Genomic DNA, 15,745 nt, shown 5'->3' with positions numbered 1-15,745 from the left:
TCATCCACAATCAGCAGATTTTCAGCGATCTCAGCCTGGACCGGTGACTGACCATTAAGCCTTCCATTAGCATGGAAGAGCACAACTGTAAGCTGTGGGGGACTACTACAAAAATATTTGTAACAACAAATCCAATCATACGCTCAAATGACCCTCACCCACTTTTACATGGATATTTTAAAGAAGCTAACAAAGACAAAGCAGCTAAAGCTAACACTGTCCAGGGCTAGCCACGAGCTAGCAGCCTCGGTATGAGCAAAGGATCAAAGCAGTTACGAGGAAAATTATGAAGATGAGTAAAAAAGTGAAAAGGGTTGATGTTCTGTTATCTGGTGAAATTATAAACATGCTAGAAAATTTCTGAAATGCCTGACATTTATTTTATTCAATAAACTAGCTGCGTCTGCTTCTGCTTGGTCAGGTAAAATATGTCAGGTAAAGGTGCGTGGATAATAACCCATCATCAGTTAATGATTTGCACTTCTTCCCAGTAGCACAGCACTCCTTTATTGTTTAAGGGAGGGAAGACGTACTGTAGCTTGAGGACAATTGCAAGGTTTAAAATTTTATTGTAAAAATAAAACAGCATTTTACAAAAAGTGGGTTTTTTGTTTGCATATGCTGCCAGTTCTAAGGATGACAGTGCATCTCTATTTATTTCTTATTTATGTCTCTAAATAAGTTCAGCATTTACAAAAACACTACCATGCTGTATTAAATCAGAGTTGAAAACAGCAATTAAGACTATTAACACATCAGGAAAGCGTCTACTGAGATCATTAATGAAAGTTGGGGTAATCTCCACATAGACTTCTATATAATCTGACTCTGTTTTACAAGTAGAGGAGTCAACCTTTGCTGTGAATTAGGACGAATGCGGGTTAAAGGCTCTCCTGCATGAGCTTCATTTTGGTTTTTGCCTCTGACAGTTAAAAATTCTGTGTGCCTTGTTTGATTTTAACCTTTTCTCATTTATGCATATGGTCTTCCATTAAAAACCCTGCTAATTATTTCATTGCTTTAATTTCTGTGTCACTGCCAGCTCTTTAAAAATAGACCAATTGATTAAGGATAAAGGTCCAACTTTTGCTAGTGCTCATGATCAATAAGACATACTGTAGGCGATGTAGTGTTTCTGCTATGGGCGGTTTAAAGGGTTAGATACTCAGCAGGATACTCCCACAATGCCCAGGTGTTGCCTGGAAAATGACTCTTAACAAAAGATAACTTTTGGTTAAATCACTCACACTTCTTTAAACATTTTACAGTCATTGCACATGATATCACTTAGACTGCAAATGGCGGTATAGACGGTGTAGTCCTAAAAGGTCTGATGTTTCCATGCACTTTAAGCATCTTAAAGCCAATCCATACAGACTACTTTCCAAAGCAGACTAGAGCTTTTCAGGCAGATAAAGGCATTAGTGGGAGGAAAGAAACTGACTGGAAGAGACTTACTGTGAGATTTGCCTCAAAAAAACAAAAAAAACAAAAAAACATATTTTACCTTTTATAGCTGAAAGCAAAAATATTCTTTCTGGCATTTTTGGGCATTTGTGGAACAGTAGAAAAAGACTGATTCATGATTCTGTGATCCACTGGAACAAACCCACACCGCTTGTCAGAAAATTCAAAGTTTGGCGCAGCTATCGAGTTAGCGATCCCACAATTCATATCAGCATTTGCAGGCTGAGGATTTTTGTGTGTGAGTGAAAGCTCTGAGTCAACACAGTATTTGCTGAGGCATCAAGGGTCAATAAAAGCAGCTCACCTCTTTCTGTCAAGTGGTGTTTAATAAAAGCTAACCTGCTCCAAGGTGCTGCTGAAGCTCAGGTACGCGTGACTATACAGACTGACATGTGGGAAACTCTCCTGGGGGGGAAAAAATGTCTCTTTAACAACAAATCGTACAGACAGGGCTGGCATCTGAGGTCTGCCGCACACTCAGAGACACACAAAGCTCTGCTAACTACCTTATTTCAGCCCTGAGCACTTTGGAGAGGGAAGGGATGAATAGACGTGGAATGATAACACAGAAAAAGAAAAAAAACAGATTGAAATGGAGGATGGCCAGAGATGGAGATAGAAGCCAGAGAGCGGAGACAGATAGAGGTGGGTATTGGAGTGGGTCCTCAGTGGGATAGAGCACAGCGTGCGTGTGTATGCGTGTGTGTCTGAGTGCGCGCGGCCGTGTGTGCAGACCACCCTTGTCCGTAATGAAAGCCAATCAGCTTGGGTGGCAGAGGCGTGTGCTGCAGGAAGAAAGCCAATCCACTGAACCTAATGAACCGGGATTGGAAATCAGAGAGAGGCAGAGAAGAAAGGAGAGAGGCACGGAGGAGAGCGAGAGCAATGAACTCATCGCCTTGCAGTAAGGAAACAAAGTGTTGAAAAGAAAAAGGAGATAAACAAAGATGAAGGGAAAGGAAGGGAAAAAAACAAGATGATCTTATCCAAGAAGATGCAAGCACAACAAGAAAAGTAAAGAAAAATATCAAAAAAAAGGAGGAGAAAAAGAGAGGGGAGAGAATGAGGGGTCAACTCGGGTTAATATGAGGAAATCAGCCTCTGCGTTCTCGCCTTCCACACACAGCAAGCTATGAGATTGGAAACCTCGGCCCTTTCGTTCACACACAAATACAAAGGACGCACGGAAAGACACGCACACACCAGAAGCTGTGTTCGTGGAGCTTGCTGGAAAGCCCCTGGGGTTTATAAGTTCACGGGGTCAAATCCCCTTAGGCGGAGGATAATAGCAGAGGGCTACATATCACAACAAAGAAATGCACTGATAAGACGCGTGCGATCGCTGCCGAGATTGTGCGTGTGTCTGTTTCTAGGCTGAGTCCATGATTAGAAGAGGATTTTGGGCTGTTTGTGATGGTTGGGACAACAATGTGGTTCGTGCAGCGTTTTTGCCTCAGAAAATGTACAAACACGAGAGATTTTCTCACTGATGAGGAGGTGAGGGAGTGAAGCTTACCCATGTCCATGCTCTTGGACGCTCTGTTGCGAGGTACGTTGTCCTTAGCATTTTCTGCGTAGAAAGCTTGAGCGGCGCGGGACACCTTCTGAATCTCACTGCAAAACAACAATCAATCGGTTAATCGAGTCAAGTTCGAGCTTGTGCCCTGGCACAAAAACAACGAGTCGTAGTAAACAAAATTTGAGAATCAAACTCAAACAGACGATTCAATTTCCTGCAGTCCAGATGGCATGATTCAATAAAACACCAGCACGCGCCGTCTCCATTCAACTTAAAGGGAAATTACTATATTGATGCCAGACACTTCAGTGGGATAACGTAAACATGCACTGTAGCCTTTTAGAGCCAACGAATCACAATCACGCTGACCAGATTTACTTGGATTGACAGATTTGTTCGATTTATTTGACCTTTCATATGATGAAGCAGCACTGAGAGTGATGATTTACAGAGTTCCCACGCTTATATGTGCATTATATTCAGTTCTATTCATATAGCGCCTAATCACAACAGTTGCCTTACATTGTAAGTGAGAGAAAACACCAACAATCAGATGTCCTTTGGCCAAACACTTGGCGACAGAGGGAAGGAAAAACTCCCTTTTAACAGGAAGAAACCCCGGTGCAGAAGGAAGCTTAGGGAGGGGCAGGATTTACACAGTGATAGTATTGTGTTATATAACCCTGGGGGTACATGAGCTTCAGTGATTGAATGAAATCTCTTTTTCAAATCTCTGTGTTTTGAAAAATGCTCTACATATAAAGTTATAAATATTATCATCATCATCATTACAGAAAGGCCCCAGCTAGCCAGCCAGCTTTAGATTTGAACCCAGCAACCTTTTCCTGTGATGTGCCAGTGCTAACAAATGCACAACTATGCCCAAATTATTATATGATCATTATGGAAAAAACACAATTTTAATAATAAGTAAACTGTTATTGAGTAATCACTGCTCAGTTCCTGCCACATCTTATTTGGGCGAAGTTCAGACTTGGTAACTCCAAAACGTGACATTTTCTTCATTGGCATCCGTTCCCTGGGTTGTTTTCTTGTTTGTCACCAGAACACAGCTAAACTTCAGGTCACGGTGTGCAGGCCTGCTCTTATTCTTCTTTCCACAAATCATGATGCTCCCTTCACCATCCATGCTTTCAAGCAGGCACGACCTTTTAGTGTTTTTAGCGTGCAGGGACATTTTTTTGTCACATTTGTCCAAAGAATGGTGAAAACTGAAGCATCCAGGCGTGCTACAAAATATCTTTGGAGAATTGTGACTGCTTTCAATTTACATTCATTTATTTATTAAGTGTTATTCTTATATTGTTTACATACTATAAGATTTTAGGAAGTTGGGTACATTTTTGCAGGTACTTTAATATTATGTGTGTGTTCTTCTTCACCTCGGTGTGATTTTTGCAGGACATCCACTCTGAGTAACCCGAGTCTTAAATTACCGTTACCATGCTTTCATTGCTTTGTCTAGCTTCATATATCTTCCTGATGCTATGCTAAAGTCCTGTAGCAATCTGGGTAGCACTTTCTAGATCGCTGTTTACAGAGAGGGGCAATCCTACTGGACGGCCTTACATTAGGTTTTCATTTTAGTTTAGTCGGATGGAATTTTTATATGATGATCAGACCACCTCTTTTTAATCCAAAACACAAAAATCAGTATTTGATTTGAGGCTCAACACTGCCCCAAAACAAAGGGGCGATCTACTTATGCAATCGAGTGCTTTATCTAGAGTGTCAAATCAAAAGTTATGTCTACATCCACCGAATATAGAAAAGCATGGGGGGGGAGAGATCCCTTTTTTGTTTTTCAAAGGCCCTGACAGCCTGCTGACAGAACATCTCCTTAGCAGGTAATCCTAATGAAGCAGGTAGGAAATTGGCGTTTCACATAAATTTCCTGTGTTTCTGTTCTCAGTGTGTCAGCCAACTGTACAGCAGGATACTAACAGAAATATCACAGCTCTTTCTGAGCCCATGAACTCCTACAGAATTTATTCCATTATGCTATCAGCATATAATTGGTTTTGCGTGATGCAAATAGGCTACTGCAATTAGACAATCTAGTCTAAATAATGCATATTCACAATGTAATATTTAATGTAATGGCTCTACTTTATCTCATAACACAGAGGGCCATATTAAGAGCGCCATTAGAACATAATAACTCTGTAAGCCTATGTGTGGAGTTTAATAGAGGGTTGATTATGAAGTATTCTATGCAGTGTGTGTGTTTTAATGGGGTGGGGTACCTGTTGGATGAAGGGTTTAGCAAAAACTCTCTGTTCATTTCCTCCACAGTGCCAGGGGAGGGCGGCGGGGGGAAGTCTTGCTGCTCGTCGTCGTTGCCGTAGTGACCATAGCTGTCATCGGCGACCGCAGCAGGAGATGGAGCTGAGCAGAAACGAAAAAAAAGTAAAACATTTTTTTAAAAACAACAACAACACAGATTTTGTTTATCAGGATGAATCAAAGCTTTTCTCAGGTTGTTTGTTCATAGCTTTCACTTTGATTTTTGCTGGAGACAATATCAAAAATAACCCTGCCTGAATTAACTCCAGCATCAATCCTGAACGCAACAGAAGCTTAATAAACGATGAGCGGCAGCACACAATCACGAGATCTAATTTTAGAAGCTGTATACTTCTAAATATTATCAATCAGTGGTGACAAGGCGCGTCACATATTTAATTACAGGCGCGATGAAAAATAGCGCGCCCTTCAATTGAGGATCGATACTGACGATGAAGAGCTCAGCATTACGTCAAAAATAGATGCAAACTAAAAAACAGACACAACAATCGTTTGTAACTTATTTGAAACACTTCCTGACGCATTTCCATAAACTGTAAACCCCCAAGAGTTTATCGCACTGTAAACTCTTTTGTGTTGAAATTCACCCTCGTCGTAAAACTCCACTACTGTTCCACTGTGACGGAGGGCCGACAGTGAGAAAAAACATCCCGGGCTTCCCATGGGGGTGAGGGAGTGGGAGACGAGGGAGAAAGAGATAAAGAATGAATTTAAAACAGTTTGTTAGTCCTTTTTTTCCCCCCTTTTCTTTAACACAACAGCACGCATGCCGCACAATACCCCATATGCAAATCTGGCCCACTCAGGAGCTTTTTCATCAGCGTAATGATTCCAAGGTCAGATCTTTTGCACATGAAAAGCAAGCGGCGCGTTCAGAAAAACACAGTTAATGACTTCCCTTTCTCCCGCTAAAAATATGCAGGGGCGAGAGTGAGGAGGGATCCAAAGACAGAGCCGGGGAAAGATGTGACAAATTTGTAATGCGGTGCTATAAAATGCTCAGGGTGGCTGCTACAGTGACCTAAAAAACACTATGGTATCAGGAGCCTTGGCTGGATGTCACGCTGTGCAGTGATGGCAAATACACACACACACGTAAATAAGCTAACGCGAATACACACACACACAAACAAACATACTGTGTGTACATACTCAGCTGCAGATAAGGGGAGTACACAAACACTCTAAGCCTAATGTTGACTATCTGACAGTTCAAATGGACAAACAGCGTGCAGTTGTGTGCTCACCACTTCCAGATTTGCTGTGTGTGTAGTTGTTCGGCGTAGCTGGAGTGTGACTCGCACCATTCATGGTGGACTCAGTGTTCGGAGCTCTGGTGGGTCCTGAAGGTCTCTGGTATGAATCGTGGCTTCGAACGTCCTGTCAGCAAAGAGGGAGAAGAAGAGAAACTCTGAAAATGGTTGTCAGGTTTCAGATGCAAGAAAATGTGTTTCTATTATTTCACTTTTACCACATTTTTAGATATCACTGCTACATAATACTAGCACCAGATTCCAAAGTACACAAGCATCAAATTTATAGCCTGTTAACTGAATCCTGCTTTCAAAGGTATACTGTCTTTGTGTTTTGGCATGCTGGAGGCATGCTCTTGAAGACGTACACGTTTTTGTCTACTGGTGTCAAACCAGTAAAGCAGTCTGGTTCGTTCGGTCAAAAGGACAATAATAAATTGTCGATCTTTAATCTTAAATGTCACCACAATGTGGGGAAGATGCACAGCAGGCTCCAGGACAGATTTATCAGCTTGAGCACATCGTAAGGGGCAGTTGTGAAACAAAAGTGCAAACGACCAGCAAAATGCACAATGATCTGATCCCTCCAACCACTTCCTGATATGAACGTAACCACCAATCGTGGTGTAAACGTTAACAAGAACCGATGTGCAACGAGTATGTACCAGGAAAATATGTAACCAGTGCTTGATGTGCGGTCCTTAGCTTGTCCTGTATCCTTCTGCAAGTCGAAACAGAGTCAATATATTTGCTAGAGAAATCTAGCACTAGACTGTCAACAAACATTTATTTATTTATTTATTTAACAACTGCAAACAGCTGTTGTGACCAACTGGTCAGCCCACGGTTGAGAGTTCAACACCCTCAACCTCGGTATGTCTTGTGAAGACAGTACGGCGTCTCAGGTCTTCTCCTAAGTGCTTTACATCATATTTGTCTGAACAACCCTTTTCTGTGCCTGCTTATAAGTACAGGTCTTTTCCACTTCTCTTACCTATGGTGGGCCACAAGGCTCTGTTTCGAAGCCCTTAGTGATTCTGTTATATCTGCTCCATCTGCAGCACTTTCTGAGAACTTTTCAGGACATTTGTGATCACAGCTACGCAGCTACACATTTAGTTATACATCTCCTTTAAGTCTCAAGGTGTTTCTAAGATACAGATCTTGCAGAGGTGCTTTGACTCTATTAAAAGGATGGGTGACATTATTTTCCAACTTAATAAAGAAAAAACAGAAGTCCTCGTTTGTGCCCCTGACAGATTTATGTCTAAGGTAATGGAAACTCTCGATGGCTTTGCCATATTTGCCAAATCTTTTTCCTGTGGAGTAACCCGACTTTTACTTTGGAAGTTCATATCTCAGGTTTGCTCTTGCTTTTAATCAGTTATGAAATATTGCCATGTTAACTCATATCGAGTTACACTCTGAACTGAAATTGTTATTCATGCATTTTTCATCACATCTGGATTATTGCAATTAATTGTTCACTTATCTAAGCAAACACTCAGTGGAACATTTGCAGGTTGTTCAGAATACGGCTGCTCAGTGACTCACATCACGTTGTTTTTGACCAAACCGGCTGGTCCAATTTAAATTTCTAATCTTCTCAACTTGATGCGAAATCCACACAAAGAAATGGATACTGTGACCATTAAGAGATGAGGAAACTCAGATGTCCTAAATGATCCCTAAAAGATACCCTGTAATATTACACTGTAGTGACTCTTTCTTTGACTCCTGTTTGAATAAGAAAAATACACTCCCCTGAATAACTGCTCTTTTTCTTTCTTTCTTTCTTTCTTTCTTTCTTTCTTTCTATCTATCTATATAAATAAATAAAAGAGTGGCTTCAAACTGCACAAAACTAAAGCAGCAAGGAAACATCACCTGGGATAATTTTCATGAAGGAAATCCTACAAATGAAAAATCAAATGTGAATTTTCCCGAGCCAAGAGCAATTGCAGTCAAGTCCAAGTCAACAGCAAAAAGGGCGGATTTGCAATAATCTTCTTGCAGTTCACTCACTTCTTGCAACTAATGGATTACAATTCAGCTCAGATGGTAATACTAGATCAGGGCTCGGAGGAAATGTGAATAGACTAAAACAATCCTCTGAGGATCAGATGTGCAGTGGAGTTTAAAAAACAAAAAAAAAGAATTCTGGTTGATCAAAAGTGAGGAAGAAATATGTCACTGATGGAGACTCAGCTGTGACCAGGTCCCTCATCAGCTAATGTTTTCTGAAGTATTTCCTAACTTTGATACAGAAGATGGTAGCTTCGCTAACAAAATTAGCAAACATACACATTTAGATGCACTTCTGGGAGTCCTTATTAGAAAACATGAGTAACTGCAGTGGAAAATCATGTGATACCGTTCATGGGTACACTGAAAACACAATAATTAAGATAATCCCAAAAGTGCTGACAGGCACATTATAAAACAGCCATCCAGAACTACAAAGGACCCTCACCCCGCAGCTGGAGACAGGGACTAGCAACGGTGATGGGAATCAGTGCTGCTGGCGGATGAAAGAAGCCTGCTTTGGTCAAAGAGATGGGCGCTACAGCTGTCAAACACACACACAGCAAGCAAAAGCAGACACCGACACACAGGCTTAAGACTCGGCGTACAATAATGAAAGGTGTTCCAGCAGCTTTCTGATATCAAAGTGTTGGGTGGGGTGCATTCACAATGTCACGCAGTCCCTGGGGTATCATTAGTAGCTACCATACATCTTAATATGTCACAACATCACAGCTGTCAATCACACTGAGCTCGTATATGGGTGCCGTATGAATGTGCACACAAAGTTGTGACAGTTTTTCCGCATCTGTCACTAACATAAATCCCATCATTGCTGCCCATCTGCCCGTCCGTCCGTCTATCCATCCATCCCTTGGCCTGCGGTTTGCCTCAGGCTTTTAAAGCTGCCTGGCAGACAGGCAGTCAGATATCTTAATCCCACAACAATAAGTAAACAGGGGTGTGGGGGATCTGTCTTTGCAGACAGTCTTAACCTACAGCTACATAGAAAAGGCTTCAGAGAGGCTTAGTCCTGCCTCAGCCTACCGCGTCACCCACCCAACCCTCTTATCAATTGGCTAGACGTGGAGAGCAACGGAGGAACAGAAACCGTTCCACATGACTTATATGTCTATCGTTTTGCCAATTACGTTCCCTTTTTCACTGTTTATCAGTCTACTTAGCCTTGTAAATGCTTAGATACCTACGGTAGGTCGTCACATGCTTCCTCGAATATGATGCAAAGTTACATCAGAAAAAACGCAAATGTCAAACTCATGCTTGCACTAGAGAGAAAAATCACAAGCTTTATAGATCTCCTTCTGTGTATGTTTACTTACATCTGTCAAAAACATTTAAAACCCTATATATCCATGCTGAGAATACCTACAACATCCAATTACATCTGACTACAAGTTTGAGTAAATCAGAACCTAGGCAAGTCCAGTGATTCATTATTTAAACCTAAACAATGAAATACAACATCTGGATGTATTTAAAGCAAAAAAGCCATTCTTAGATGTAACAAGGTAAATGTGGCAGTTTATCATGTTTAGGACTTAAGGCCCTATAATCCAGTGCTCACCCAAAGCCAGCTCCAGACAGAGGCGGGGATGCTGACGGGGGTCAGGGCGTTTCGTTTTAGGAGCCGTTTGTTTAATCAAAAGACCAGACTGGCTGTTAAGCGGTGAGACGAGAAGGACTATGCAGATAAATACTGAACTTTGAACTGTGTTTGATAGCTTTTATCCAAAGGCTTGGATTGATAACAAAGATGCACACACGCACACTGGGACGAGGCATAGACGAGATGTAAATGCCACAATGTGCAGGTCAATGGCAATCAACCCATGAAGTCTCCCTCTGTGTCACGGAGTCTCACCAAGCTGCTGTGAAATGTGTTTTGAAGCTTTTGAAGTAAACGTTTGTGTCAAGTTCAGCTTTTTTGATCCACGAACTTGAGCTGCTTTTTAAGATGAACATAACCTTTTTGCATCCTGTGTGATTCAAGAACCTTTTAGTTTGCTTCAACAAACAAGTCCTCTAAACTCTCTGCACAGAAAACCATTTGGTATTAAAAAGCGTTGCACTGTAACGTACTTTTCGTTGCATATTTAATTAAATGACTTGTTAGTGACTATGAACATGACCTGTTAGTTCATCGCAGTAGGCGATGCCATACTGTATATTTAACAAAAACTGAAAAAACGTGACTGAATTAAAATCAAATGGAAATATTTATATCATTATATAGTATGTGCACGTCTGAATGGTTGATTTGGCAGATTTGTATTTATTTATTTATTTATTTTAACACCAGATTTCATTCTTGACGTGATTTGTGTCTTCTGGGATTAAATTTGTCAATTTATTTTTAAAAATGAAATTAAAAGTTAAAATTATGAAGCGCATATTGGAAAACATTTAATAATAATTGATAATATACATGATATATATGCTGTATGATATAGATTTTTCTATGTTACAGCTTTAAACAAAATGTATATTAAAATATGTCTTAAAAAATGTATTATAAATATATTTATTTTATTTATAATAAAATATTTCATATATTTTAATAAATAAATGTAATAAAACAAAAATGTTGAGTCGTGTGATTTATGTTAATATTGGGAATTTTAAGTTGCTCAATTCTGAGGAAACACCTTCGTTTCTGCATGAAGGAACAAGGACTAAAACCCAGACAGAAAAGAGACACCAAGCCCAAAACAGGGGGAAGAGGGGAATTTAATAAATAAGAGCAGAGCAAAAAAGAAGAAAGCTGCTGAAAACCCAACAGGAAAAACAGGCATGCAGGAGGCTTCACACTAGCTTTATTTAAACAGAGGAGAAACACGCAGGTGAGACAGGAAAGCAAGAGTACATCCTCTTAAAAACATGGAAAATAAAAAAGGAAAACTTCACACAGACAAAGTAGCGGGTTTAACAGAAAAAGAGAGCTAAGTTTAGTGATTTAAACCAATGTGACAGAGAGGAGAGTCAGACGCAGTGATGAATTTAGTACTGCATCGAGCTATGAGTCACTTTTTAAAAGGGGAACAAAATGGTGTGGCAGTTAGCGGTGCTGGCAAAGGGAAAGCTCTCAGATAGATGAATCTGCTTCCAAACCACTGATGGCTAAAAAAACTGTACTGTAGTCACACTAAGAGAAAAAACGTTCTCCCCATAATTTCATTGGTGGTAATGCTCATAACGTTACACAGATAAAAATGAATATTTTCCCAAAGTGCTTTGGTTTCATTTCAATTCCTTAATTTTCAGTTAAATCTTTTCTGTGTGCATGAGATCATCCACACACTTAAGACTCAGTCAGAGCTGAAAGTATTGTCTGGTCAGAGACTGATTGTGAATGCAATTATGCGAGTGTGCGTCCACGTAGCTGCCTGCAGATCTGTGTGTGTTTCTGTTACTCTGACCGCGAGTGGGTATCTTGCTGTGCGTAGGCGAGTCCCCGTACATCTGCTCTGCCATCGCTCGGATGTTTTCGGTGTAACTGTTACTCTCGTGGTCGTGGAGATCATCCAGCGTGCGGCTACGCGTGCGCCTGCCCTCGTGGCCGCGTGTGTCCACGTGACGCTGCGTGTTGCCCTGAGAGTCGCGCACACTGTGACCGCATGCGTTATCGAGCGTTTGGCTGCATTCACACCTTTCCCCGTTTAGATTTCCCTCTGTCGGCTTGTTTGAGCTGCGCACTGTTTGGCGGTGATGTGCGTACTCGCCGTCATCATCGCTGCACTCATTATCCCTTTGTCTGAACCCAAATGTGTAACCGCTACGCCCGTGAGTGCGGCTAAATCCATAGGTGTATCTGGTGTGCGTCTCCCCTGGCCTCTGTGCGTAACGCTGCCTGTGGCTCGGAGGCAGCGGCTCGGTCGCCCGCCGCCTCAGCGAGGGGAGGAAAAAAGACGAGGAGCGGGGAGGCGGAGATGGCTGCGATTGGTGGCGGCCGTCACCCGTTCGTACCTGATTGCTGGAGCCGGCTTGAATGTTGGGTCGATGGTTGGTGGAGGTGTTTGAAGTGGAGTTGGCATTCCCCATCTGCAAAGCAAAATAAAGTCATTTTGACGCATTTATAGCGACTGAAGTGGCACAAAGCTTATCGAAGGCCTCCTAAATAAACAACACTGTTATCTGCTGCTTCTTGTTTGGGTGTCAACTTAAACTTAAAGCTGTAAAAATCGCCTACCTTTTCTCTGGGTTGATTTTTTATTTTGCGTGAAAAAAAAACTGTCACGAGAATGTAGCTTATGCAGTCTTAACAGCCAAACAAATCACACAGCATGACAGTCGCACGGGGAGCCTTTATTTTCATTATTTCTATCCAAAAGTGTTTATGAGAAGCACTTCTCTACAATGACTGAGCTGAGGGGCTTTCTGAATGCTGGAAAAGGTTTTGTTTGTCACAGAAAAAAAAGAAAAGAAAGAAAGAACACCATCTGTGTCACTCCACAATCAATTTAACTGGGTTTTGTAAAAAGATTTAGTACTTCAGCCTGATTTCACATTGCCAACCCACTTACTGTTTACTGTATAAGCAGCACTTTTTTTAAGTGTAAGCCTCAAATGATGACAACATGAGAGAAAAAAATCATCCTAAAGCGAATTATATGTTTAATTGATTCTGCTGTCAAAACTGTGGCAGCTGCTTATGATGTGAATGATCTTTGAACGTTTAAGGGTGTGCAGAGGATTTCATAATGCAGCAGGCATTCCCTAATGTACCTGAATTCATCCAGCCCGACTCTGGGAATCTAAAACTTTTATTTAGCTCATAAGGAAACATGAAAAAACATGCAAAAGTTTTGGAATAAACGGGCGTACTCATCGCCTTGGATATTTTCTGGATTAAAGAGTTGAAAAAGACTGATGTCTGCAGGACTGTATCAAGACAGAGCCATTGTGGCTCCTTCCAAGCCACTGATGTGAACCTCTCTGCTCTTTCCAAGGCTTCAGACTCCAAAGACCTCCAAAATTACGCCCGAGCACTTCCGTGGCCTAAAAACGTCACTGCTTTCCATCAGTTACGTTTTTTTTATTAACAGCAACGTTGGCGATGAAGCTCTCGCTTTCTGAAATACAGCTCTCAAAAAAAAAAAATCCCACGATGCCACAGAAGTTGGCTCTGGGATGACAAAAACAAAGCTTGCTGTACCTGCTTGGGCACTCGCAGAACAACCACCTGGATGGTGCCTCTGGTGTTTCCTTCCGACGACATGGACCGCCTCAGGCCCTCCATGGCGGCGTTGTTGGAGCGCCCGAGCAGCGATTCGCCGTTCACCGCTATCATCTGATCGTTTATACACAAACGGCCATCCTGTTGGGAGAAGACGACCGTTAGGTGCGCTTTAAGAGAAAACCTGAACGTGTCCTTTGCGGTCACACTTTATTTACTCAATTTAAGTAAAATAATAAAATGAGATCAAAGTGAGAAGCGTAAAAAGATTAAAACGAACTAGAATGGGTACTGATAAAGTTTTAAAAGTAAGGGAGAGAAATTTGGAGAGGTATAAAGTGTGTGTGGGTGTGTGTGAGAGAGGCCAAGTGGGAAAGAAGAAAATGGAAGAAGGGGGTAGGCAAGAAAATTGTAGAGTTAGCAATCTACTGAGAGCGAGAGAGCCATGATAAATACATAGAGCAGCTAATGGAATAGCCTCCGTGGGCACTAAATCACTTCTAAGTGTTTTAAATAGCAGCCTCTTGTAGAGAGGCAACACAGAATAGTGCCCTGGAGGGAGAGCGAGGGAGCGAGGGAGGGAGGGAAATGAACGATCCAGTGAGGGAGAAGGAGAGAGAGGGGATCAAATGAAGAGAGTGATGCAAAAAGGCAATAAATGAAAGAAAATACAAGACGACACAGGGAGAGACTCCTGTGTGTGTGTGAGAAAGTCTGAAGATCCCATTATGGTCAGTGCTGCCCTTTGACCCCACCGCATTAACAAGGCACCGTTTAGGCTGACCTCAAAAATGACACCACACACACACACACACACGTACGCGGACACCCAGAAGCACACCCAGAGTTTAAGGCCTGGCATCAAATTCAAGGATGGCATCAAAAATTGATGCTTATCCCAAATACGGCAGACGCCTGGGATATTCCCCATTAATTCCTTCATTCTCCATGTAAGCAGCTGCAGCACGATACATGTAAATTTAATTTGTTTTCTCAGCATACTCTTTGAAATGATCGTGTGACAGGATTAGGGGTAAAGTCAAAGAACTTTCTTTTTTTTATAATATATATATATATATATATATAATTGAGGCCCCCGGCCTGACACCCCTCCTCCCACCCTAAAACTATTTAATGGAAATGGGTTAGATCTCGCCACGTCTCTTCCTCATCTCCTCCTTTTCTGTGCCTGCTGTGTGATGATGTGTGTGTGTCAGTCAGGCTCAGGGGACGCCCGGGTTCCCCCCTCTGCACCGGCCTGCCGCTGCAAACTCTCATCAGGGCCCTTAGCTGCTTTTCATTAGCATGAATCGACGTCGAGGAGGAGACGCACGCACACATACAGTATCTACTCTTACGCGCTGCGTTCCTGCTGAGTGTCTACACTTTTCAATTTTCTTTTTCTCCTCTTATTCCGCCTCTTTGCGTCGCTCTCTCGTTCGATACAGCTCATCTCTTCCTTCTCAGATTCCCTCCCTTCTTGCACTCGTTCACCCGCTGTCTTCTTTCATTAGGCTCCTTCCCTCCGTTCCTCGCTGCTGTCTGTCTCTCCTGCCTCGCTACTCTGTCCCAGAGACCAGTTTCGCAGCCAGCCGCAGATCTTACGACGACATTCTGTCGGAGCGCTATCCGCATCGGCAGATGTCTGAAAACTACTTCTGAAGGAACTTTTGGGAGCCTCTGTCTGGCCTGCCTGATCCCAGAACAGCTATTTATCTACAACGGCACACTCGTCTTTGCGCCTCCTTGTCGTGCAGAACAGATCTGGAGGCAGCGACGAAAGGGCGCAAAGACTTGTGACATTTGCTGGCGGACACAGATTGAGGCCAAGCAGAGGAGTCTCCAAAGTGCTGAAATAGGATGTTTTTTTTCCTGATGCACTCACAACTTGAAGTGAGCACTGAGTGATATAGATAAGACTGCTGCAGTGCTTATGTGACAAGGCTACTTGGGGTCAAT

At 42.1% G+C, this 15,745-nt stretch overlaps 1 protein-coding gene across 2 annotated transcripts in view; it reads right to left on the bottom strand.

Moving 5' to 3' along the window:
• The window catches only part of pard3ba (par-3 family cell polarity regulator beta a), a 191,113-nt gene that overhangs the window by 92,911 nt on the left and 82,457 nt on the right, over nt 1-15,745 (bottom strand). For both annotated transcript variants that reach the window (XM_040038425.1, XM_040038424.1), the window contains exons 12-16: nt 13,766-13,927; nt 12,577-12,651; nt 6,562-6,694; nt 5,254-5,395; nt 2,984-3,081 (exon numbers count right to left, since the gene is read on the bottom strand). In XM_040038425.1, the coding sequence (XP_039894359.1) occupies nt 2,984-3,081; nt 5,254-5,395; nt 6,562-6,694; nt 12,577-12,651; nt 13,766-13,927 (610 nt within the window). The remainder of the gene's footprint in view (nt 1-2,983; nt 3,082-5,253; nt 5,396-6,561; nt 6,695-12,576; nt 12,652-13,765; nt 13,928-15,745) is intronic.

This window comes from Simochromis diagramma, unplaced genomic scaffold (assembly GCF_900408965.1).
Source record: "Simochromis diagramma unplaced genomic scaffold, fSimDia1.1 OVJJ01000413.1, whole genome shotgun sequence".
Lineage (NCBI taxonomy): Eukaryota > Metazoa > Chordata > Actinopteri > Cichliformes > Cichlidae > Simochromis > Simochromis diagramma.
This window is presented reverse-complemented; position numbering and strand designations above follow the sequence as displayed.